At 45.8% G+C, this 26,304-nt stretch overlaps 1 protein-coding gene across 2 annotated transcripts in view; it reads left to right on the top strand.

The window, feature by feature from the left end:
* The window catches only part of LOC310793714 (fatty acyl-CoA reductase 1), a 104,982-nt gene that overhangs the window by 58,716 nt on the left and 19,962 nt on the right, over nt 1-26,304 (top strand). For both annotated transcript variants that reach the window (XM_083655575.1, XM_083655576.1), the window contains exon 3: nt 4,157-4,332. In XM_083655575.1, coding sequence (XP_083511701.1) covers nt 4,157-4,332 — 176 coding nt within the window. The remainder of the gene's footprint in view (nt 1-4,156; nt 4,333-26,304) is intronic.

Genomic DNA, 26,304 nt, shown 5'->3' with positions numbered 1-26,304 from the left:
GTGAATGCACATGTATCGGATTAGCGTAGTGCTAGTCTACAACTCTCTGCAGATCAGCAGAGGGGGTGGAACAACGCCCCGGACAGCAGGGGGAATTGGCCAAGTACAATTGGGGAGAAAATGGGGGTGGAACGAGAAGAAAAAAGTTGTCCCTATTAATCTGGATAACATCGGCAAGCCTGGGCAACTGGCTAGAGATGGACATCATAAACATAAACACGAAACAGCTGCTTGAAGCTGTTTAACTCAACATCTGTCCCCTTCAGCAAGAGTGCTCTGCTTGCAGGACAGCTGACACACACACGCACATGCAGACGGCCAATTTCATAACCCAGAGAGCACGCATTTACATGCCAATCCCTTCGCCCCCCCCCCCTCTCTCTCACCCTCTCTCTCTCACCCTCTTTCTCTAACCCTCTCTCTCTCACCCTCTCTCACCCTCTCTCTCTCACCCTCTTTCTCTCACCCTCTCTCTCACCCTCTTTCCCTTACCCTCTCTCTCTCTCTCTCTCTCTCTCTCTCTCACCCTCTCTCACCCTCTCTCTCTCCTACCCTCTCTCTCACCCTCTCTCTCTCATCTCAGGCCATCACTCACTAGCTATCTGTGACCTGTCTGTGTGCGGCTGCCAGACGGTGAAATGCGAGCCCTGTTGATTGGAATGCGACACTGCACTGCGACACCTGACCTGAACTGCATGGGGAGATGCGGGACATGATACGACATCTTGACTGACTTCCTTCCCCTTTGATAAGCCATATACAAGCAAATGATATACACATACATTCATTCCATTTACAGCCTATGTAGCCTCCACTCCACTCACAGGGGGCGCTGTGGCGACGGGGTTGTTTCAGACACATTGCTCGTAAATCTGGACCAGAGTTCACTTAATCCCCCCCTATGTTGGAATGTTGTCTGTGGGCCTCAGTGAGCAAGCAGCAGTGCAAACAGGTGGGATCATATCACACACGCTGGGCTGTGTCATGCTTATGTGTCATGTAATGTGCAGAAAATATTGTGCATGATTTAGAGTGTATGACTGCCCTCCCACACACACACACACACACACACACACACACACACACACACACACACACACACACACACACACACACACACACAGTACACTCCCACACCCCACTTGTCATCATCAGTCAGGCTGTTTTTATGCAGTCATTGGGTTTTTGAGGTATGAACTTTTGGACATCAATTCAAACAGGGTTTTTAATATTTTTGTTGCTGCTTTGTAGCCATAACTACGAGGCGTGGAGAGGACATTTGTCGCATGTATTTCAGCCATAAGTACGGGGCATGGAGAGGACATTTGTCCCAGGTATTTCAGCCATAAGTACGGGGCGTGGAGAGGACATTTGTCAAAGGTATTTCAGCCATAAGTACGGGGCGTGGAGAGGACATTTGTCCCAGGTATTTCAGCCATAAGTACGGGGCGTGGAGAGGACATTTGTCCCAGGTATTTCAGCCATAAGTACGGGGCGTGGAGAGGACATTTGTCCCAGGTATTTCAGCCATAAGTACGGGGCGTGGAGAGGACATTTGTCCCAGGTATTTCAGCCATAAGTATGGGGCGTGGAGAGGACATTTGTCGCAGGTATTTCAGCCATAAGTACGGGGCATGGAGAGGACATTTGTCCCAGGTATTTCAGCCATAAGTACGGGGCGTGGAGAGGACATTTGTCGCAGGTATTTCAGCCATAAGTACGGGGCGTGGAGATGACATTTGTCCCAGGTATTTCAGCCATAAGTACGGGGCGTGGAGAGGACATTTGTCCCAGGTATTTCAGCCATAAGTACGGGGCGTGGAGAGGACATTTGTCCCAGGTATTTCAGCCATAAGTACGGGGCGTGGAGAGGACATTTGTCGCATGTATTTCAGCCATAAGTACGGGGCATGGAGAGGACATTTGTCCCAGGTATTTCAGCCATAAGTACGGGGCATGGAGAGGACATTTGTCGCATGTATTTCAGCCATAAGTACGGGGCCGTGGAGAGGATATTTGTCCCAGGTATTTCAGCCATAAGTACGGGGCGTGGAGAGGACATTTGTCCCAGGTATTTCAGCCATAAGTACGGGGCATGGAGAGGACATTTGTCCCAGGTATTTCAGCCATAAGTACGGGGCGTGGAGAGGATATTTGTCCCAGGTATTTCAGCCATAAGTACGGGGCATGGAGAGGACATTTGTCCCAGGTATTTCAGCCATAAGTACGGGACCGTGGAGAGGATATTTGTCGCATGTATTTCAGCCATAAGTACGTTGCGCGGAGAGGACATTTGTCCCAGGTATTTCAGCCATAAGTACAGGGCGTGAAGAGGACATTTGTGTGCACAACAGGGAGTCCCTTAAATGGTTTGCTTTCTGGGCTGGGCGCTGGCCGGTGTGTGCTGTTTCCAGGGCTGTGTGCCCGACAGGTAACACACCTCTGAGTCATTGGACTGTAACAAACCTCATTCACAAAAGCTCATTGGACCATTGCAGCACCGCATCACATGACCTGAGTTTTGTACTGTAGGTGCCAACCAGAGCCTTCTGCCGCAACTGCCGCCCACCTCGACCCAGCAGCCATCAGGTGACCGTGACAATGCAAATATTGACACTGTCACAACTTGGGAGATTTAATGAGCAGCTACCGATGTGGGCAGGCTGCTGATCAGAGACGCGGGTCTGATTCCCATGAGGTGTCTTTGAGCAACACCTGGGCAGCGCTGTTGGCTGTTCCTCCTCTCTGACCCATCTCAATAATCTCAATTTGAGACTATTTGCATTGCCGAAGCTTGTTTTGTGATGCTGTTCGTAGGTTGAAATCACTATCACGATAATCACAAAGATTGTTTTTGGTCTTGATATATACCACAAGGTGGCTCGCATTATGCAAAATCGTGTTAAATCCAATTGAAATGGGGGGGGTGGGAGTGTACTTAAGGCTTGGTCAGACGTTCATACAGACACAATTGGCCATGTATGGGGGTGGGAAGCCAGGGGGTATAAGTCCTTTTTGCTGCACTAGCGCCTCCTCTGGTCGGTCGGGGTGCCTGTTTGAGGGGAGAGGAACTGGGGGGAATAGCCTGATCCTCTGACGTGCTACGTCCTGCCGGTGAAACGCCTCGCTGTGAGGTGAAAAGAAGCAGCTGGCGACTGCACATGTATCGGAAGAGGCATGTGATAGTCTACAACTCTCCCCAGATCGGCAGAGGGGGTGGAGATTGGCAGAAGGGGTGAAACAACGACTGGGACAGCAGGGGGAATTGGTCAAGAGAAAACTGAATGTAATGTTTTGATGTCAAACAAAATAGAAATACCGGTATTCAATAATATTCTTTAAAAAAGGTTTCATACTTCAATTTGTCAAATAAAGTCAGTAAAGTGAGTAAAATTTGTTATCAAGAAGTTAGACAGCAGAATTGTGTGTCACGATATCCCAAAATTACGTATATCATCACGATATGATTCCACTGAAAGATGATAAAGGATAATATTGAGTTATTGCCCAGCCCTATTTGTTTGCTGCAATTATGTGTTATGTGTGTGTTCATCACTTACAGCTCATCAGCCATGTGCAATATGTGTTCATCACCTACAGCTCATCAGCCATGTGCAATATGTGTTCATCACCTACAGCTCATCAGCCATGTGCAATATGTGTTCATCACCTACAGCTCATCAGCCATGTGCAATATGTGTTCGTCACTTACAGCTCGTCAGCCATGTGCAATATGTCTTCATCACTTACAGCTCATCAGCCATGTGCAATATGTCTTCATCACTTACAGCTCATCAGCCATGTTCAATATGTCTTCATCACCTACAGCTCATCAGCCATGTTCAATATGTCTTCATCACCTACAGCTCATCAGCCATGTTCAATATGTCTTCATCACCTACAGCTCATCAGCCATGTTCAATATGTCTTCATCACCTACAGCTTGTCAGCCATGTTCAATATGTGTTCATCACCTACAGCTTGTCAGCCATGTTCAATTATGTGTTCGTCATGCAGACTTGAACGTTGAAGACTTGAAACTTGTGAGCTTATGTTTCCATCTCTTGCTCTCTCCCTTTGTGTGTGTGTGTGCGCGTGTGCATGTGTGTGTGTGTGTGTGCGTGCGTGCGTGTGTGTTTTGTCACGTGTCCGGCAGCTGTTTGACCGAGTGCGGGAAGACAACCCCGACTTCCACCACAAGATCATCCCTGTGAGCAGCGAGCTGATGCAGCCCGGCCTGGCCATCAGCCCGGAGGATGTGGAGAAGCTCACCGCCTGCATCAACATCGTCTTTCACTGCGCCGCCACCATCCGCTTCGATGAGCCGCTCAAGTGAGGCCCGCGTCCATGGATTCACTACCCCTCTTTTAAACACAAAACACACACTCTCTCTCGACACACTCTTGACTCATCACTGCCCTCTACTGCCGTCTCCTGTCACTGTGTCCCTCTATGAATCTTTTTTGGAAGCATGTTACTTACTACAGTAAAGCCTTTGGTTGAGAGAAATGTAATCAAGTGGTAGAAGAAGCTACAACAGCATCCGTTTCATTGCTGTTGGGCAATTATGCTTTACTGCAGACAGTTTTAATTGTGTTTTGATCATCTGTCGAACAATAGATTGTTTCATCTTTATTCTAACAGACACACTTGCTCGGAAAAAGTGTAGTTTGTGTAATCGGCACAGAAGATGTTGAATTTGGGAAGTAACAAATAATGTTCACCCAAACCAAACAAATGGTTTAACTAGAAGAGCGCAGTCCTCCGCCAAGGCAAGTAGTCCACTCTGCTATGATATGCAAATGTTGTGAGTTGGATCGGATCCGCTTCAAAATGTAATGGCTTCTTCCTTGGCCCTTCCTTGCTGCACCCTTCCACAAAGTTTCATCAAAAGCAGCCCAGTGTTTTCTTTCCATAATCCTGCTAACAGTCAGACAAACAGACCGAAAACATAACCTCCTTGGTGGAGGTAAAAATACAATAGCAGTTTGAACAGCATGATGTGTACTTTCTGCACAAAGAAATAACATGATGCTAGTTAGGCTGAACCCATTGATGAGATGCAGCTTGTTATCAGAAGAAGACAGTGGACACTGTGTTGTCTCTCTGCCATCACAGCTTGTTATGAGAAGAAGACAGTGGACACTGTGTTGTCTCTCTGCCATCACAGCGTGTTATGAGAAGAAGACAGTGGACACTGTGTTGTCTCTCTGCCATCACAGCTTGTTATCAGAAGAAGACAGTGGACACTGTTGTCTCTCTGCCATCACAGCTTGTTATGAGAAGAAGACAGTGGACACTGTGTTGTCTCTCTGCCATCACAGCTTGTTATCAGAAGAGGACAGTGGACACTGTGTTGTCTCTCTGCCATCACAGCTTGTTATCAGAAGAAGACAGTGGACACTGTGTTGTCTCTCTGCCATCACAGCTTGTTATGAGAAGAAGACAGTGGACACTGTGTTGTCTCTCTGCCATCACAGCTTGTTATCAGAAGAAGACAGTGGACACTGTGTTGTCTCTCTGCCATCACAGCTTGTTATCAGAAGAAGACAGTGGACACTGTGTTGTCTCTCTGCCACCACAGCTTGTTATGAGAAGAAGACAGTGGACACTGTGTTGTCTCTCTGCCATCACAGCTTGTTATCAGAAGAAGACAGTGGACACTGTGTTGTCTCTCTGCCATCACAGCTTGTTATCAGAAGAAGACAGTGGACACTGTGTTGTCTCTCTGCCACCACAGCTTGTTATGAGAAGAAGACAGTGGACACTGTGTTGTCTCTCTGCCATCACAGCTTGTTATCAGAAGAAGACAGTGGACACTGTGTTGTCTCTCTGCCATCACAGCTTGTTATCAGAAGAAGACAGTGGACACTGTGTTGTCTCTCTGCCATCACAGCTTGTTATGAGAAGAAGACAGTGGACACTGTGTTGTCTCTCTGCCATCACAGCTTGTTATGAGAAGAAGACAGTGGACACTGTGTTGTCTCTCTGCCATCACAGCTTGTTATGAGAAGAAGACAGTGGACACTGTGTTGTCTCTCTGCCACCACAGCTTGTTATGAGAAGAAGACAGTGGACACTGTGTTGTCTCTCTGCCACCACAGCTTGTTATGAGAAGAAGACAGTGGACACTGTTGTCTCTCTGCCATCACAGCTTGTTATCAGAAGAAGACAGTGGACACTGTGTTGTCTCTCTGCCATCACAGCTTGTTATGAGAAGAAGACAGTGGACACTGTGTTGTCTCTCTGCCATCACAGCGTGTTATGAGAAGAAGACAGTGGACACTGTGTTGTCTCTCTGCCATCACAGCTTGTTATCAGAAGAAGACAGTGGACACTGTTGTCTCTCTGCCATCACAGCTTGTTATGAGAAGAAGACAGTGGACACTGTGTTGTCTCTCTGCCATCACAGCTTGTTATCAGAAGAGGACAGTGGACACTGTGTTGTCTCTCTGCCATCACAGCTTGTTATCAGAAGAAGACAGTGGACACTGTGTTGTCTCTCTGCCATCACAGCTTGTTATGAGAAGAAGACAGTGGACACTGTGTTGTCTCTCTGCCATCACAGCTTGTTATCAGAAGAAGACAGTGGACACTGTGTTGTCTCTCTGCCATCACAGCTTGTTATCAGAAGAAGACAGTGGACACTGTGTTGTCTCTCTGCCACCACAGCTTGTTATGAGAAGAAGACAGTGGACACTGTGTTGTCTCTCTGCCATCACAGCTTGTTATCAGAAGAAGACAGTGGACACTGTGTTGTCTCTCTGCCATCACAGCTTGTTATCAGAAGAAGACAGTGGACACTGTGTTGTCTCTCTGCCACCACAGCTTGTTATGAGAAGAAGACAGTGGACACTGTGTTGTCTCTCTGCCATCACAGCTTGTTATCAGAAGAAGACAGTGGACACTGTGTTGTCTCTCTGCCATCACAGCTTGTTATCAGAAGAAGACAGTGGACACTGTGTTGTCTCTCTGCCATCACAGCTTGTTATGAGAAGAAGACAGTGGACACTGTGTTGTCTCTCTGCCATCACAGCTTGTTATGAGAAGAAGACAGTGGACACTGTGTTGTCTCTCTGCCATCACAGCTTGTTATGAGAAGAAGACAGTGGACACTGTGTTGTCTCTCTGCCACCACAGCTTGTTATGAGAAGAAGACAGTGGACACTGTGTTGTCTCTCTGCCACCACAGCTTGTTATGAGAAGAAGACAGTGGACACTGTTGTCTCTCTGCCAACACAGCCCCAGTCTGCTGCACAGTTATTGGATCCTGATGGGGGCGGACGATGCTTCATGGATATGTTACGGTGGCACAGTTAATGATTTATCCTGCAGATGACGGCCATTAAGCTGTACTTTAGCTTGTGTGGTTTCTGTAACTGATGTGGTCTTAGGATTCACCCGTGCAGAACTGCAGTTGTATGCCCTCCTCCTCTTCCTTGATTTTGAATGTCAATGAGTGACTGATATTATATCAATGGGGCATCCGGGTAGTGCAGTTGTAGATTCTCTGCCTACCAACATGAGGTTCACAGATTTGAGCCAGCGTGTTACCTCTGGCTTGGTCGGGCATCCATACAGACACAATTGGCCGTGTCTGCGTGTGGGAAGCCAGATCAAGGCTATGTGTCCAGTGTCTGGTCGGTCGGGGGACTGTTTGGGGGAGAGGTCAACTGGGGGCAATAGCATGATCCTCCCACGCGCTACGTCCTGCCGGTGAAACTCCTCGTTGTCAGGTGAAAAGAAGCGGCTTGTAACTGGACATGGATCAGATGTGCTAGTCATGGATGTATTAAAAGAATCTGGATAGGGCATGGGAAACGGCTGCCCATTCATTTGAACGTAAGCTGCTCACCAGTGCATGAAACGTTTTGAAGGTGTTTTTATATGGGATCAGAACAGTCTCAGAATGAATGAACTCTCGCAGGGTTTTTCACGAATGCACATGCTTTGTTTCGCAGTTGTATTTGGGACTCACTAATGCACACAATCTGTTTCGCAAATGCACACGCTGGTTCACAAATATAACTTTTATGCAAACTTGTAATATAAATTCGGAAATGCACACGCACTGCTTCACAAATATAATTTTTATGCAAACTTGTAATATAAATTCGGAAATGCACACGCTCTGCTTCACAAATATTATTTTGAGGCACACTTGTAATATAAATTCACAGATCATGCGAATTGCTGAATGTGCATTTACAAACTGCTTCTCATTTGTGAACCTCTTTCTACTGTGAATTTTGAGACTCCCCTGACGTGCAAGTCAACGAACCTCACCATTGGCTGATAAAGCTGTCAATCAAATCAGGTGTTTTTGCTTTCAGCCAATCATATGGCTCCTTACATTTGGGCTAGACTACAACAGCTAGCGTTACAGAGCTAATGGCTACATCCCAGCCCATTCTGAGATGGAATGTTAGTGTTTTAACGGACAACTCACTTTCAAACGGCATCCTGGACAATTTATCGGTCTTATCAGCCTCGAGACGGCCGGGAAGGATTATGGACGAATTACTGGATGTTACTGTGGCATGTTTGGTCGTGTTTTGGCTTGCGATGGCTGCGGGGAGTAGCTAGCGTTAACTTTACCTTGAGCTAGACTGATAGCTACAAGTCTATGCATTGGGCTAGTATAACATTTGTCCTGCCTGCCCTAGACTGTTGGTTTTTATCAAGCTCTGCTTGAACACTTTCCCCACCCGATCGCTAGATTTACGGTGGTTCCATACCTGCTACACGCTAAATGGAGCAGCTACACCGGGCTCCCGTTCCAGGCTAACACCACAGCACAGCCCTTCCCATTCACTCACTCCCAGTTCCAAGCCTCAAACCTGGGCATTTCTGAACACTTATCTGTTACTGCAGTCAAACAATGTTCCATAAGCACGATGGTAGTAACGTTAGGCATATTTACAACTGTTCCATTATCCACACAAGACGGTTATTTTATGTTAGCGGAGCTTCTGGGTGGTATATGCTCTATATTAGCTAGCCACTAGGGGTGGGACAAAATATCGATACTCACGGTATCGCGATATTTCCACTTGCGATACGTTATCGATACACTGGCACCAAGTATCGATATGTTTATTTAAAAAATATATATATATATATATATATATATATAAACAGGCTAAAATATTATCTTGTGTGGTAGTTGAAACATAGTTTCAAGTTGACGTTTATTTATGTTTGTAGTTGAAACAAAAACATAAATACTGTAGGCTACATGAATGGAAATGTTTGATCATTAATATCTACTTTTAGAAATGATATAGGTAGGTAGGTTATATAGGGTTTGTAGCGAAGCTTGTGGGCTTGCCTCGGGTGATGCGTGAAGTGGCCTGGGCCTGGCCTGGCTGGGTGTAAGGCAGCCAGTGACCAAGAGTGATCGGTCAGAATCGCAATCAACTTGTAGCGAAGCTTGTGAGCTTGCTGGGGGCGAAGCTTTGGGGCTTGCCTCGTGAAGTGTGCTGGATCGTGGTTGAGGGCTCACAGGCTGTGATCGATCAGAATCACGGGGATGGAGATAGGGACCGAGATGTCGGTCCTCGGACGCGGTTGAAATACCACTGGTGACCTGTCTGGGTGTAAGGCAGTCGGTCACCAGGGCCTGGCTGGTTGTAAGATAGCCAGGATTCAGCTCGAGTTCGGAATTGGTTGTGCTAATGGTTGACATTATGAAGGGTAGTAGGGAGTAAGAATACCTGAAGAAGTATGGAAGTAGGAGGAATCTCTATAGCGTCACAGAGCACCTTGTTTATATCCCCGCATTATTCTGGGAGTGAGGGGGGCTGTGGTCCGCCTGGCCACCGGCCGGGTGTAGGCACGGGTCCGCATGCCGTTGTCCAGTCCCGTACATCACAAGAGCCAAGATTTGGTGACTGTCCTCGTTGGCCAGGATGTGTGTGGGAGCTGGGGGTCTACCCAGCAACTGCTGTAGTGAGCTGCAGTGGCCTCTGGGGGCTTGAGTTTCCAGTTGAGGAAACTCAGCGGCGTGAGGTCAGCGCGGGAGCCGCTCAGGAGCCGGGGGTCTACCCAGCTACTGCGGTAGTGAGGAGCCTCTGGTTCTGGTGGCTTGAGTTTCCAGTTGAGGAACCTCAGCGGCGTAGGGTCGGTGCGGAAGCCGTTTGTCTGCCCTCGTTGGAGGGAGGCCTCTGCCCCTAGTGCCTCGTTGGCCGCCCCGTGGAGCGCCGGTGTGGCATCCTCACTGAGGGCACCGAAGGTCGTACACTCCTCCGTCATGGGGGGAGCCGACCTGAGGCCACCGTAACTTGGCTTCAACTCCTCGCTTTTATCCGCGGTCGTGTGGAGTCGGGGTGTCTCTGGCCAGCGATCTGGGCTGAGAAGAGGGAAGGGGGATCCGCAACCCCGACTGCTGGTGGTGAGTGCGGGAAGGGGCCTTCCCCGCGCAATGTCGACCACAACAGCTACCTGTGATTGCGGTGGCTCGTCCTCCCACTCTTCCCAGGCCTGCAGCAGTGTCTCAGGTAGGACTGGATCATCCCAGCCTGGTTCCCATTTCCATAGGTGCTGTATGAGCAGGACAAGATCCTCCCGAACTGATGGAGGGGCAAATTCCTCGGGCGGGATTCCTGCTGCAGGGCGGTGATGGGGTAAGGTTGGTCGCCTAGACCAAGGTTCGGTTCCGTAAAGGCTCTCTTGGTGCAATAGGTCTGCTCTGGGCAAATTGCCGGCGAGACGATGAGGGAGACGGCCGCCCCGTGAAGCATCTGGGGCTCCTGCCTCGCCGTCCTCAAAGGCATGTCCACTTGCTCTGACTTCTTGGCCTCCCTAGAGGCCTTGGCTGGAGTTGTCTCCATGAGCCCGGGCAGGGCCAGGAGGTGAATTCTGGGAATAGGTAGTTGAGATGGCTGGTCCCGCCCTCTGGGGGGTCCCAGCTGTCGTGTCCAGCTATCTTGTGGGAATGATTGACGCCGTCCGGCTGGCTGTGCCCTGTGCTGTTGGTCCCAACGTTCGCCGTGCCTACCTGAGTGTGGGGTATCCCAGTGGCGGGGTCGGCCGCCCCGTTGCACTGTATTGCATGCTCAGGGTCGGCGACCTCTGTCCTAGGTGGGAGTGTTGGTGGCATTGGCACAGTGGGTTCCGTAGTTTGGGTCGTTGGCTCTGGAGCCGCCGTGCTGACCTGACCCTGGTCTTGGGAGCTGCGGGGCACGGGTGAAATGTTCAGCCGGGGTGTGGCCACCGGTGAAGTGGGTGGCGCCCTCCGGGGCTCCAGCTCAGCTTGGCTCAGGGTTATCTGCTCTCTAGCTTGGAGGGCCTCGGCCTGGAACCTAGCATAGCTCTGCGCCATTACGGCTTCCATCCTTAGGATCTCTTCATGTAATGTTGCTTGCTGTGCCTTCCTCCTAGCGCTAGCGTGGCCAGAGGCCGGTAGGGCTCTGAACTTGATCAATAGGAGCTCCATAAGGTTCTCTGCAGCTTCATCTGCCTTAAACTCAACCCTTATCTGGGCTAGATCTGCCTCATGTTGTGCTACCTGAGCAAGGAATCGGTTTTCCTGGTGGCTGCGGATGAGTTCCTGCCCCGGTTGGATCGTCTGGTTGGAGTGTAGGGGGGGCCCCTGAGTACTACTCCCGCTGGATACTCTGCTGTATCCAGATTCGATCTGGTGGGGAAGGGATTGCTCCTCTGGTCGGCGAGGTGCCGTGACCGGAGCGAGCTCACCTGACTCCTGCTCCATCTCTGAGCGTCGCAAGTCCTCTGATCCGGCTCGAAGGACCAAATTGTAGCGAAGCTTGTGGGCTTGCCTCGGGTGATGCGTGAAGTGGCCTGGGCCTGGCCTGGCTGGGTGTAAGGCAGCCAGTGACCAACAGTGATCGGTCAGAATCGCAATCAACTTGTAGCGAAGCTTGTGAGCTTGCTGGGGGCGAAGCTTTGGGGCTTGCCTCGTGAAGTGTGCTGGATCGTGGTTGAGGGCTCACGGGTTGTGATCGATCAGAATCATGGGGATGGAGATAGGGACCGAGATGTCGGTCCTCGGACGCGGTTGAAATACCACTGGTGACCTGTCTGGGTGTAAGGCAGTCGGTCACCAGGGCCTGGCTGGTTGTAAGATAGCCAGGATTCAGCTCGAGTTCGGAATTGGTTGTGCTAATGGTTGACATTATGAAGGGTAGTAGGGAGTAAGAATACCTGAAGAAGTATGCAAGTAGAGACAAGTTAGATGCATCGGAAGTTAAGTGAGAATAGTAACCTGCTGTCTTCTTCGTTTGGGGAAGGAGACCTGGGGTTGGTGAGTTGGGGGGGTGGGGGGTGGGAAACCTTGAAATCCGATTTTCTTTTGTTAAACTTTCAATATGATTCCATGCTCTCAAACCGCATCGTTAATTTTTTTATTTTTCTTCCTACTTGCATTTTAGACAATGGCTAATAATCCAAACATCGGGAGGGCTAATATAGCCACTCCAATTAGATTTATCACCTGGAATGTAAAGGGTATGAATAATCCAAACAAACGGTCAAAGGTTCTTTCTCACTTGAGACATCTAAGAGCGGAGATCATTTTTCTTCAGGAAACACATTTACGTATAGCAGATCACGTTAGGCTTCGCAAATCTTGGATTGGGCAGGCGTTTCACTCTTCCTTTAACTCTAAATCTAGAGGTGTCGCAATACTTATTGATAAGAAAATACAATTCTCTGCTTCCACTATTATTTCAGATCCACAGGGTAGATACATTGTTGTTGTAGGCACCCTCCTTCAAACGCCAGTGCTACTTGTTAATGTCTATGCCCCGAATTTTGATGACGTAGGTTTCGCCAACAGGCTTCTATCCTCCCCCCCTGGTTTAGATACACACCTCATGATTTTCGGGGGCGACTTAAACACCGTCATCAACCCAGCACTAGACAGATCAAGTTCTAGAACTACAACTCAATCTAGTATGTCCAGAGCTTTTTCTTTGTTTATGGATCAGAGCGGATGCGTAGACCCTTGGAGATTTAACAACCCAAATGCTAAAAATTTTTCTTTTTTTTCTCATGTCCATCACTCCTTTTCTCGCATAGATTATTTTTTTATAGACAAGGCACTCCTCCCGGCGGTAGTTTCCTCGGACTATCTAGCGATTGTTATTTCGGATCATGCTCCACTGTCACTCGACCTCTCATTTACTACTCCAAAGGGAGACCCTCCCCAGTGGAGACTTAACTCCCTCCTCTTATCGGACCAAACTTTTTGTGATTATATAACCACCTCCATGGACATATTTATTAAAACTAACAAAAGTGATTCGGTCTCTCACTCTTTACTATGGGAGACATTAAAAGCATATCTCAGAGGACAAATTATTTATTTTTCCACACATAAAAACAAAACTGATAAAGCTGCAATAACCAACTTAATAAACTCTATTATTGATCTGGACCGTGCCTACTCTACAAACCCCACTGCAGAATTATACAAAAAACGGTTGAACCTGCAGACTGAATTTAATTTGTTATCCACAAAAAGAGCTGAAAAACTGCTACTACATACGTGGGGGTCATTATACGAATACGGTGACAAAGCTAGCAGGCTGTTAGCCCACCAATTGAAACAAAAAGCAGCTTCCCGTATGATTCCCCAAATTCGAGACTCATCTAATAACTTACTGTCTAATCCATCCGACATTAATTTAATTTTCAAATCTTTCTATTCTTCTTTGTATCAATCAGAATTGACGGACACTGTAGACATGGATGCATTCTTTATCAACCTGGACATCCCAACAGTTACCAGGGAGACTGCAAGTGCGCTTGATTCACCAATTTGCCTGGAGGAGATAGTTCAAGCCATTAAGGCTATGCAAAGTAGCAAAGCACCCGGCCCAGACGGGTACCCCACTGAATTTTTTAAGAAATTTTCTGGAAATTTGGCCCCCCTACTTCTAAATGTTTTTAGTGAGTCCATGGAGCGTGGTTCCTTGCCACCCACTTTGAGACAAGCTTCAATTTCTTTGTTGGTTAAGAAAGACAAGGATCCCACCAACTGCGGCTCTTATCGCCCAATATCCTTGCTTAATGTTGATGTGAAAATACTGGCAAAGGTATTAGCAACCCGCTTGGAGACTGTTCTCCCCAATATCGTCTCAGAAGATCAAACAGGCTTCATTAAGGGGAGACAATCCTTTTCTAACATTCGATCACTTTTGAATATTATTTATTCTAAACAGACCTCAAAAATGCCTGAAGTTGTCATCTCCTTAGATGCGGAGAAGGCATTTGACAGAGTCGAATGGAGGTATTTATTCACAACATTACAAAAGTTTGGTTTTGGTGATGGGTTCTGCAAATGGATACGTCTTTTGTACTCTTCCCCTGAAGCATATATTAGCACTAATATCAATCGATCTACATACTTCCCACTGTCACGTGGAACACGCCAGGGTTGTCCTTTGTCTCCCCTTCTTTTTGCCCTAGCTATCGAACCTCTGTCTATGGCACTTAAGGCTTCCCCTGCTTTTTGTGGTATTAAACGTGAGGGTACAGAATATAGAGTGTCCCTATATGCGGATGATCTTTTAATGTATGTGACTGACCCTGTGGTTGGCATCCCAGGGATCCTGTCCATATTGGAAAGCTTTGGCTCTATTTCGGGCTACAAACTTAACATCCAAAAGAGCGTATGTTTTCCCGTCAACACTCCAGCCCTACGGATCCAGTCAGCTAGTATACCCTTTAATCTAACCAAACCCGGCTTCAAATATCTTGGAGTTAATATAACCCGCTCTTTGGACTTACTTCTTAAAAGCAATTTGGCCCCTCTATTGTCCCAGACGAAACTTGACTTCCAAAGATGGAATAACCTGCCTCTATCATTAGTCGGTAAAATACAATGTGTGAAGATGAACACCTTGCCTAAATTCCTCTATTTCTTTCAATGTCTTCCCATTTTCATTCCCAAATCATTTTTTCGTTCTATAAATCAAGCTATTACATCATTTATATGGGGCGGCAGGGTCCCTAGGATCAGTAGAACAGTGCTTCAGGGGAACCGGCACCTAGGCGGGCTCAGTCTCCCTAATTTCTTAAACTACTACTGGGCAGCTAATATACATAAACTTACATTTTGGATGCATGCACCCCAGACTAACTGGTGTCTGTTAGAGGCCAAATCTTGCCGGTCAACATCACTTCCAGCTTTATTATGTTCATCTTTACCTCTGTCCCCGTCTCGACATACGTCCAACCCAATAGTACTTTCCACCCTAAAAATTTGGTTTCAGTTTCGGCGACACATTAAATTCAAATCTCCATCCGCTCTGACCCCTCTATCAAACAATCATATGTTTCCTCCCTCTGTGATTGATAATGCTTTTCTCGTGTGGGACAGGAAGGGAATTGGGTCTGTCAAAGATCTGTATCAATCTGATGTTTTCTCTAGCTTTCAGAACTTGAAAGATAAATATGCTCTATCTGGAATTGACCAGTTTCGGTACTTTCAGGTGAGACATTTTGTTCAGGCCCGGTTCCCATCTTTTCCACATGTACCTCCCAGGCTACCTTGGGACAGATGTCTGGAAATCCTGCCCAATCAAAGGCGTATAATTTCACAAATATACGATCACCTCATGTCATTGGATACTCATACTCTTTTGAAAACTAAATTAGCCTGGGAAGCCGAGTTGGGGTCGGAACTTACAGATGAGTTTTGGGATGCAGCGGTTGATAGGATACATTCATCAACATCATGTGCACGCCTCGGGCTTATACAATTTAAGGTCCTGCACCGTTCCCACTTTAGCAAGGCCAGGCTGGCCGAGATATATCCGAATGTTGATAACAGATGTGACCGCTGCAACAACACTCCTGCAGACTTGTCTCATATGTTTTATTTCTGTCCCAAACTAAGTAATTTTTGGACCTCGGTTTTTAGAACCATGTCAGATATTTTAGGAAAGGATTTTTCAACCCTGTACTTTCATCTCACTATTTGGAGCTCCAGAAGACCACACTACTCTAACTGTTAACACATTCAGTGCCAAGGACGTCTGTGCACGTCCTAAAAAAAAGTAACGTTCAGTGCCAAGGACGTCTGTGGACGTCCTAAAATCATAATTCATATTATTCCATAATTCTGCTGTTTAAGGTCGTACCCAGCCAGTGAGCATGAATCCCTTCAAGGGATCACACGGCGCCACCTTAAACATCGTCACAGGAGCTGCTCCACCCACCTCAGATCCTTTACTTTGTACAGGAGACAGCGGAGAAAGCCGTGGAAACCGATGCATGCTTTCTGCCAGAGCCGTATATATTGCTCCGTCTACAGCGAGAGTGGGCTCGGCTGCATCCGCGCTCACAACTGAGCTCTTATGCTTCTATCTATCTCCACACGATTTCCTAGAAAGCCAGCATCCAAAGCCGAACGGGCCAAGCCTTTTCGTTCAGTCGCGTTTGCCAGCGCGCATCATTTCCTTGATGCCCATCAAGGAAATGATGCGCGCAGCAAAGCTGGGATCTGTCCGGGGCAAAAACGGAGTCGAGAAAGCAAACTCTGTGCGTGTGGGAGGAGCCCGCAGCTCAGAGGTGGAGAGGGGGGGGGGGGGGGCTGCACAGAAACCACACAACCACACAAAAAACGGTTGAACCTGCAGACTGAATTTAATTTGTTATCCACAAAAAGAGCTGAAAAACTGCTACTACATACGTGGGGGTCATTATACGAATACGGTGACAAAGCTAGCAGGCTGTTAGCCCACCAATTGAAACAAAAAGCAGCTTCCCGTATGATTCCCCAAATTCGAGACTCATCTAATAACTTACTGTCTAATCCATCCGACATTAATTTAATTTTCAAATCTTTCTATTCTTCTTTGTATCAATCAGAATTGACGGACACTGTAGACATGGATGCATTCTTTATCAACCTGGACATCCCAACAGTTACCAGGGAGACTGCAAGTGCGCTTGATTCACCAATTTGCCTGGAGGAGATAGTTCAAGCCATTAAGGCTATGCAAAGTAGCAAAGCACCCGGCCCAGACGGGTACCCCACTGAATTTTTTAAGAAATTTTCTGGAAATTTGGCCCCCCTACTTCTAAATGTTTTTAGTGAGTCCATGGAGCGTGGTTCCTTGCCACCCACTTTGAGACAAGCTTCAATTTCTTTGTTGGTTAAGAAAGACAAGGATCCCACCAACTGCGGCTCTTATCGCCCAATATCCTTGCTTAATGTTGATGTGAAAATACTGGCAAAGGTATTAGCAACCCGCTTGGAGACTGTTCTCCCCAATATCGTCTCAGAAGATCAAACAGGCTTCATTAAGGGGAGACAATCCTTTTCTAACATTCGATCACTTTTGAATATTATTTATTCTAAACAGACCTCAAAAATGCCTGAAGTTGTCATCTCCTTAGATGCGGAGAAGGCATTTGACAGAGTCGAATGGAGGTATTTATTCACAACATTACAAAAGTTTGGTTTTGGTGATGGGTTCTGCAAATGGATACGTCTTTTGTACTCTTCCCCTGAAGCATATATTAGCACTAATATCAATCGATCTACATACTTCCCACTGTCACGTGGAACACGCCAGGGTTGTCCTTTGTCTCCCCTTCTTTTTGCCCTAGCTATCGAACCTCTGTCTATGGCACTTAAGGCTTCCCCTGCTTTTTGTGGTATTAAACGTGAGGGTACAGAATATAGAGTGTCCCTATATGCGGATGATCTTTTAATGTATGTGACTGACCCTGTGGTTGGCATCCCAGGGATCCTGTCCATATTGGAAAGCTTTGGCTCTATTTCGGGCTACAAACTTAACATCCAAAAGAGCGTATGTTTTCCCGTCAACACTCCAGCCCTACGGATCCAGTCAGCTAGTATACCCTTTAATCTAACCAAACCCGGCTTCAAATATCTTGGAGTTAATATAACCCGCTCTTTGGACTTACTTCTTAAAAGCAATTTGGCCCCTCTATTGTCCCAGACGAAACTTGACTTCCAAAGATGGAATAACCTGCCTCTATCATTAGTCGGTAAAATACAATGTGTGAAGATGAACACCTTGCCTAAATTCCTCTATTTCTTTCAATGTCTTCCCATTTTCATTCCCAAATCATTTTTTCGTTCTATAAATCAAGCTATTACATCATTTATATGGGGCGGCAGGGTCCCTAGGATCAGTAGAACAGTGCTTCAGGGGAACCGGCACCTAGGCGGGCTCAGTCTCCCTAATTTCTTAAACTACTACTGGGCAGCTAATATACATAAACTTACATTTTGGATGCATGCACCCCAGACTAACTGGTGTCTGTTAGAGGCCAAATCTTGCCGGTCAACATCACTTCCAGCTTTATTATGTTCATCTTTACCTCTGTCCCCGTCTCGACATACGTCCAACCCAATAGTACTTTCCACCCTAAAAATTTGGTTTCAGTTTCGGCGACACATTAAATTCAAATCTCCATCCGCTCTGACCCCTCTATCAAACAATCATATGTTTCCTCCCTCTGTGATTGATAATGCTTTTCTCGTGTGGGACAGGAAGGGAATTGGGTCTGTCAAAGATCTGTATCAATCTGATGTTTTCTCTAGCTTTCAGAACTTGAAAGATAAATATGCTCTATCTGGAATTGACCAGTTTCGGTACTTTCAGGTGAGACATTTTGTTCAGGCCCGGTTCCCATCTTTTCCACATGTACCTCCCAGGCTACCTTGGGACAGATGTCTGGAAATCCTGCCCAATCAAAGGCGTATAATTTCACAAATATACGATCACCTCATGTCATTGGATACTCATACTCTTTTGAAAACTAAATTAGCCTGGGAAGCCGAGTTGGGGTCGGAACTTACAGATGAGTTTTGGGATGCAGCGGTTGATAGGATACATTCATCAACATCATGTGCACGCCTCGGGCTTATACAATTTAAGGTCCTGCACCGTTCCCACTTTAGCAAGGCCAGGCTGGCCGAGATATATCCGAATGTTGATAACAGATGTGACCGCTGCAACAACACTCCTGCAGACTTGTCTCATATGTTTTATTTCTGTCCCAAACTAAGTAATTTTTGGACCTCGGTTTTTAGAACCATGTCAGATATTTTAGGAAAGGATTTTTCAACCCTGTACTTTCATCTCACTATTTGGAGCTCCAGAAGACCACACTACTCTAACTGTTAACACATTCAGTGCCAAGGACGTCTGTGCACGTCCTAAAAAAAAGTAACGTTCAGTGCCAAGGACGTCTGTGGACGTCCTAAAATCATAATTCATATTATTCCATAATTCTGCTGTTTAAGGTCGTACCCAGCCAGTGAGCATGAATCCCTTCAAGGGATCACACGGCGCCACCTTAAACATCGTCACAGGAGCTGCTCCACCCACCTCAGATCCTTTACTTTGTACAGGAGACAGCGGAGAAAGCCGTGGAAACCGATGCATGCTTTCTGCCAGAGCCGTATATATTGCTCCGTCTACAGCGAGAGTGGGCTCGGCTGCATCCGCGCTCACAACTGAGCTCTTATGCTTCTATCTATCTCCACACGATTTCCTAGAAAGCCAGCATCCAAAGCCGAACGGGCCAAGCCTTTTCGTTCAGTCGCGTTTGCCAGCGCGCATCATTTCCTTGATGCCCATCAAGGAAATGATGCGCGCAGCAAAGCTGGGATCTGTCCGGGGCAAAAACGGAGTCGAGAAAGCAAACTCTGTGCGTGTGGGAGGAGCCCGCAGCTCAGAGGTGGAGAGGGGGGGGGGGGGGGGGGGGGGGGGGAGAGGGGTGTGTGGCTGCACAGAAACCACACCACACGCCACCACATCAGAAAACACCAGCCAGAGTCAGTGAATGTGCTCGAAATTAGAGTGCAAAAGGTATTCATAAAAGGGGCTATATTTTGGAAAGAAAAAAAAAACGACAGAAAACCCTTGAAAGTGCACTTTTTTGAGAGGCTGTAATTTCATAATGGAACTGTCTAGAAACAAAATTTCTTCTTTGGAAGAAGCAGGAGTGTTCAATCTTTCATTAAAGTCCAGCCCCGTTAATATAGCCATAATAGAAAAAATTCTATAGCTGTTTTCAACTGAATGGAAGTGAATCTGGCACAGGCTCCAGACAATTTTACTGAAGCGCTGTGGCACTGAATGTGTTAAACAAGCTGATATTGTGGCCTACGCATCATTATTAGCTCGTCGTAGAATACTGTTAGACTGGAAGTCCCCTAAGCCACCATCATCCACTGTTTGGCTTAGAGACCTTGTCTTTTTTCTTAAGCTTGAAAAAATTAAATTCACTCTCAGGGGCTCTGTAGACCGTTTACATAAGAAATGGCAAGGCATGATAGACTACTTTATGGACCTTCAAACACTCCCCCCGGAATGAGAAAATTATTTGTATTACTTGTATAACTGTATTTATTTTTATTCATTTTTTATTTATTTTATTTATCCTTTGCTATGGTGTGTGTGCATACATTTTGCTGTTGTGAATTATTGATGTGCTTTACTTTGTTGTTCGGAATCAGAATTGAGTATACACTCGCTGAACCAGTATGAATCAGGGTTTTTCAAGGTAGGGGTGGGAGGGAATGGGGGGGGAGGAGGGAAGGGGCATCTGCTGTCAAAAAAAAGAAAATCTGAAGGAGATAACTAATGTTGATTGTTCATGTTTGCCATGTCTGTCCTTCAATAAAAATCATTGAAAAAAAAAAAAAAAAGAAGTATGGAAGTAGAAGGAATCTCTATAGCGTCACAGAACACCTTGTTTATATCCCCGCATTTTGGTGTATGACATCACGTCATTGGTGATGTCACAACGTTCGAGGGAGCTATGACATCATCGGTGTTATGTCTGACATCGCCGATGACCTCACAGTTGAACTCTATGCTATGACATCATCGGTGTCATCGTTGATGATGTCATCATCATTACGTCGTTGGCGCGCCGGCTGGTGGGCATCGACTGCCCCAAGAACAGGCCTGACGGTGGGCCATTATGGGCCCTTTTCTACAGGGTTTCTTGTTTTAATAATAATAATAAAAAGACTTAATGTGTAACTTTTCCTCCGTGGTATCGAAAATGGTATGAGTGAGTGAGTGAACTCTGAGAGAGTTCATGTCAATTCTGCTAATAAATACATAATACCTGCCTCTTGCCTTTTAGGGATATTTTTTTCTCTTCAGTTACACAGATATCGTGATGTATCGTAGGTTAAATTTCTTCCAATATATCGATTATCACAGAATCGCTGTATCGTGATAATATCGTTATCGGGGGCCAAGTATCGTGACCATATCGTATCGTGAGTTACTCCACGATTCCCACCCCTACTAGCCACGTTAGCAAGTAAGGTAACGTTTGGTAACGCAAACACACCTGATTGACTGATGAATCTGTCAATCAGAATCATACAGCTTTATCAGCCAATGGTGACGTTCGTTGACCTGCACGTCAGGGGAGTCTCAAAATTCACCACAAAGATTTCTCTCACAAATGTAGACAGAGGTTCACAAATGAGAAGCAGTTTGTAAATGCACATTGAGCAATTCGCATTATCTGTGAATTTATATTACAAGTGTGCTTCAAAATAATATTTGTGAAGCAGAGCGTGTGCATTTCCGAATTGATATTACAAGTTTGCATAAAAATTATATTTTTGAAGCAGAGCGTGTGCATTTCCGAATTTATATTACAAGTTTGAATAAAAATTATATTTGTGAACCAGAGAATGTGCATTTGTAAAACAGATCGTGTGCATTAGTGAGTCCGAAATACAACTGCGAAACAAAGCATGTGCATTCGTGAAAAACCCTGCGAGAGTTCAATAGATATGAGACTGTTCTAAGCCCATATTTTTCTGTGATGTGCAGCGCAAGGTCATGTGACATGTCTGCTTGTGTTCACGAGCGAGCCCAGGCCCAGTTATAGTGTCCAGAGCCATAGAGAGAGAGAGGGTGCTGCAGAAAATGACTCTTGGTGGATTCTAAAGAAAAACTTGCTCATAAATTAAAACTTGATAACTGAAAGAGTCATTTTTGACTTTCTGTGATTCCCAGAATTCCCCCCTCCTCCCAGAGTTTTACAGCTGCTGCTTTCCCCATGTAAGTGGACAGGAATGTCCATTTCTGGGCTGCAGGGCGTCACGTGAACTGCAATACCGAGCTTGGCCACCATGTTCAATTTGCTTCATGGTCTAATGGTCTAGACTAGAGCAGAGTTTCTCAAATGTTTTTCAGCCAAGGACCCCTTACAAGATAGAAAATATACCGGGGACCCCCTCATTCTGATTTGTGATTTTGGGCTAAGCTTAATTGTTTCCACGGTAACGTGCTTGACTTTTAATTTGATAGGTTTGTTATTAGAATGTAATCCATGAACCATTTTAGATTTAAAGCATAAACTATTTTCGTTGAACTATGAAGATTTCGCAAAAATTTTTTTTTTTTTTTTTTTTTATTACATTACATTTACATTACGTCATTTAACAGATGCTTTTGTTTTGTCCAAAGCGACTTACAATATCACAATTTGTCAACAGTACAGAAAACCACTATGCAACACAATCAATGACAGCCAAGATATTTTGATAGACTAGCACCATGTAGGAAGTAGTTTGAGAAGGAATAAGTAACATGTAGCATTTTATTTTTTAATTAAAAAAATTGTTTTACCTGAAAACTTTTCGCGGACCCCCTGGCAAAGTGCCCTGGGGTCCGCGGACCCCCATTTGAGAACCACTGGACTAGAGCATTGAGATATATATGAATGGAGAAAGCGTGCCTATCTCCTCCCTGTATGGTCTATTGAAGCCAAAATCTTCTCAGATCAGAAAACCAGAGTCTGCGCAGTAGCTCTTTTGGGTTGACTGAGCCCCCCCCTCTATCCCCTCTGAACTTTCTTATGTTGAGCTGCTGTTTCTAGATTTGCACACAGTGTGTTGTGTAGTCAATCCTCTCTAGCTCTGTAAATATGGCACTTTAAGTTCTAATATTTTTTGTCTCGCCAAAAGTAACCATGTAGATTCTCACTACGAGGTCAGTTTATCAAAATGATGCCTGTACGGAAATCTGAATTTCATTGTCGGAGATTGCTCCTAGCAGCCAGACTCCGGGGTGCTCTCTGGGTAACAAACAAACCGTCATACAGGGAAAATTATCAGATGAACTGATCTTTGCAGCTCTGTTGATTAGCTAATGTTTCCGTAGCATTTGATTAACGTTATGATTTAATTCATTTTGTAACAAATGTTGGTTTAGCAGGTGAAATCGAACTGAACCTTTGGCTACGTTGTAACTTACGTTTACTGACTGGGCAGCCCAGTGCTGCTGCCTCTCAGTCGGGTCATTTTTCTAACTAACGTTATCCAGCTGCCTGTCTCTTCTGTATCCTTATACAACAGCTATGAGGAGAGGAGCTTGTGAACATCCCCATAGTAAAAGCACTTCCCAGAGATATCCATACAGACTAAATACTCTCCTCGTGCTTCACCCCAAATAAAACCTAGTGTCTGTTTGCGACAGGCTAACCCGTTAGCTATTAGCTAATGGCTGGTATTGTGTAGGCCTCATTTTATACCCGGGAGTTGTAACGTTATAAAACACATTTCCTGGCATACGCAGGCAGTTGGACAACCTGGTAAGTTCTGAAAATATGTGTATATTGTGTTATACCAGCTATCGTTATCGGTTGTTAGGTTATAGTACTATTAAGCCGACAAATATGCTAGGCTAACCGATGCATTAGCCTGCATCGGTTAAAACCATTGTGTATTAAAATAACTGATAACGTAGCTGGAGTAACTAATAAAACACATATTTTCTGAACTTACTTCAGTCCCCAACCAACGTTACTTCCTCGCACACCTTTCTCAAAACAATGTCCTTGCATTTCTCCAGCGGTGGAGAAACGCAGGGTTGAGAGAGTGCGATCTAAAAGTTTAAAAGGCGATGCTGCTGCTGCTACCCCCTGCTGCTTTCCTCGGTAACATAAACATGTGTACTAGTGGGACTTTTGATGTAAAAAAGGTATATGCCTATGGCCCCTTTTCCCTCACCCCACTCCGTGCCCCCCTGCCCCCTCCGAACAATGCTACCCATATCCCCCTAACCACTACTCCTACCCACCCCTTGAATCCCGACTCTACCACCTTCCTATCCCTAGGTATGGCCCACTGACTCACTGAGTGAGTGAGGGAGTGAGCGAGTGTCCTGACCTTTCCATGTTATGACCCCGGTGGGGCCCGCTTGCCCAGCACCGTGGGAAAAAAGAAAGCAGTTACCCAACTGCTTTCTTTTTATAAGGAATGAATGATCATCAACAGCCACAATAAACTATATCTGTATTTTATAGCTTTTGGACTGGCTGTAACAATGGACATCACGAGCCATCCATTTTGATCATTTGTATCTCTTGAAAAATAAACAAGGACACACACAGTGTCTATACAAAGCAAGCAGCTGCTGTTGCTCATTGCCATAAATAAATATTCTCAGGTCTGCAGACTCTGCACATTTCCATAAATTGTTCAAATGTGTAAATCATGGAGATGTAGTGAGTTATCGTACTCTCTCTCTGGTTCAGTTGACAAAAGGAAAGTGTTGTTTTGCATCCTGTGTGTCCTGTGTTTCATGAACCAAATCCAACATTTCCAAACAGTGACTATCAGCATCCGGTGTGGCATGGATGGCTGCTAACGGACTCTAGGGGCAGATACTGTAGGAGTGAGTTACTTTCTGCATCTAAAAATGGTGTCCAACTCTTTAAACAGCAAGTCCATATCGTCAACTATAGGTGCACAAAGTCTAAAATAAGAAGCACTTTAACAAAGGAAAATGGAATCCAGGATGAATAATCTATGATGGCAAAAAGACGATTTTAGTATGTAAAGTGAGTCAAAAAAAGTGTGATTAAAAAAAGCGAGCTTTGGAAATACTACTTTTCCCCCCGACAGTCTGTTTGTCCTCCTGATACTATTATTAGCTGAAAAAGACAGATTAATTAGCCTTGGTATAAAAAGGGCCTTATTTGAATTCTAGTGGTAATGTCACCTGGGGGATGACTTGAGGCTATTAATCCACTGCGAGAGGTGTGTGTCTCTCTGTACTTGGTGTGTAGATGCATGTGCGGAGGTAGATTACTCATGTATGGGATGGTTGGGCTCGCTGAAGATGGGTGTTGGGAGGCGGGACCCCTATTAGCTATGAGTGACAGCTCAGTTAGAGTAAAGCTGTCGGACTGCACTCCACACAGCTTCATATTGATGTGCTGCTGCTTACACCATCTCTCTCTCTATCCTACTGACTGACTTACTTCTCTCTCTTTACCTTTCCATCTTTCGCTCTCTTCTTCACACTCTTTCTTAGGCCATAGGATTTCCGCAATGCAGAGAAAAACGGACGTAATCATGGAATTTTGTAATGAAAATGGAATCAACTGTAAAACATGGATTATTGCAGAATTTTCCATAATTTGGCTGAAATTGATCACAGTAGGCCTAATTATCAAAATAAAAAAGTATACCTAATTATTGTAGTAATCTAAATGATTTCATAATTGTAGAATAGGCCTAGAGAAATAATTACGTTTTCGATTGGGGTGTTTTGAGAGGGGCGGTCAGTCTTGCGTGGGACCCTTACGTCACCTCACAAATTGGTTTTCATTTTGAGAAACATGTCGAAGAGGCTGTCTGAGAGAGCCAAGTCATTAAAAGAAAATCAATCCTAACCCTTAAATTAAAATGGAAAAAACGGAATTTGGAAAGAAATAAAACTAAATAAAACTTCTACCTCCGCGACCTGATCCCGGATAAGCGGGTGAAGATGGATGGATAAAAGTAATTTCATAATGGCCCTACTTTCTGCCTGGTTGTCTCCCTTCCCTCCCATCTCTCTGTCATCTCTGGGAGCCGTTACTCTGTATTTTCTTTTTCTTTTTTTAAAATTGGGACAGGGCACACTAATCAACATATCAGCATACACCTGAATGTATAATGTGCCAGAATTAGCGCAATTGCTAAATTACAAATCAGCGGCCGTCAGCCTTGTAAAGCCATGCATACAGTAGATCAGGCGTGGGTGTGCCTGTTTAAGAGTGGACCCCCGGGCCGGTGCTTTTCAGAGTGGAAAGTGCAAGTCTTCGTCCACGCTCGGCACTAAGCGCACCCCGCCGAAGCTGCGCTAGGTGCCAGCCAGGCATTGCATCCAAATTACGCTACAAAAAAAAACAGTTGGGTGATGAGTCAGCGGCAGGAAGGGACACAGCAGTGCCTCTGGCGACTGTCCCGCCGGTGTGACGCACCGCATATGGTTCCAGACGGTGGTGGGAGGATGGGGACGCCCACAAAGTGCAGAACCTCCCCTT

This window comes from Poromitra crassiceps (genome assembly GCF_964638095.1).
Source record: "Poromitra crassiceps genome assembly, chromosome: 2".
Lineage (NCBI taxonomy): Eukaryota > Metazoa > Chordata > Actinopteri > Beryciformes > Melamphaidae > Poromitra > Poromitra crassiceps.
Note: the sequence above shows the minus strand (reverse complement) of the source record. Positions and strands in the feature narration are given on the sequence as shown.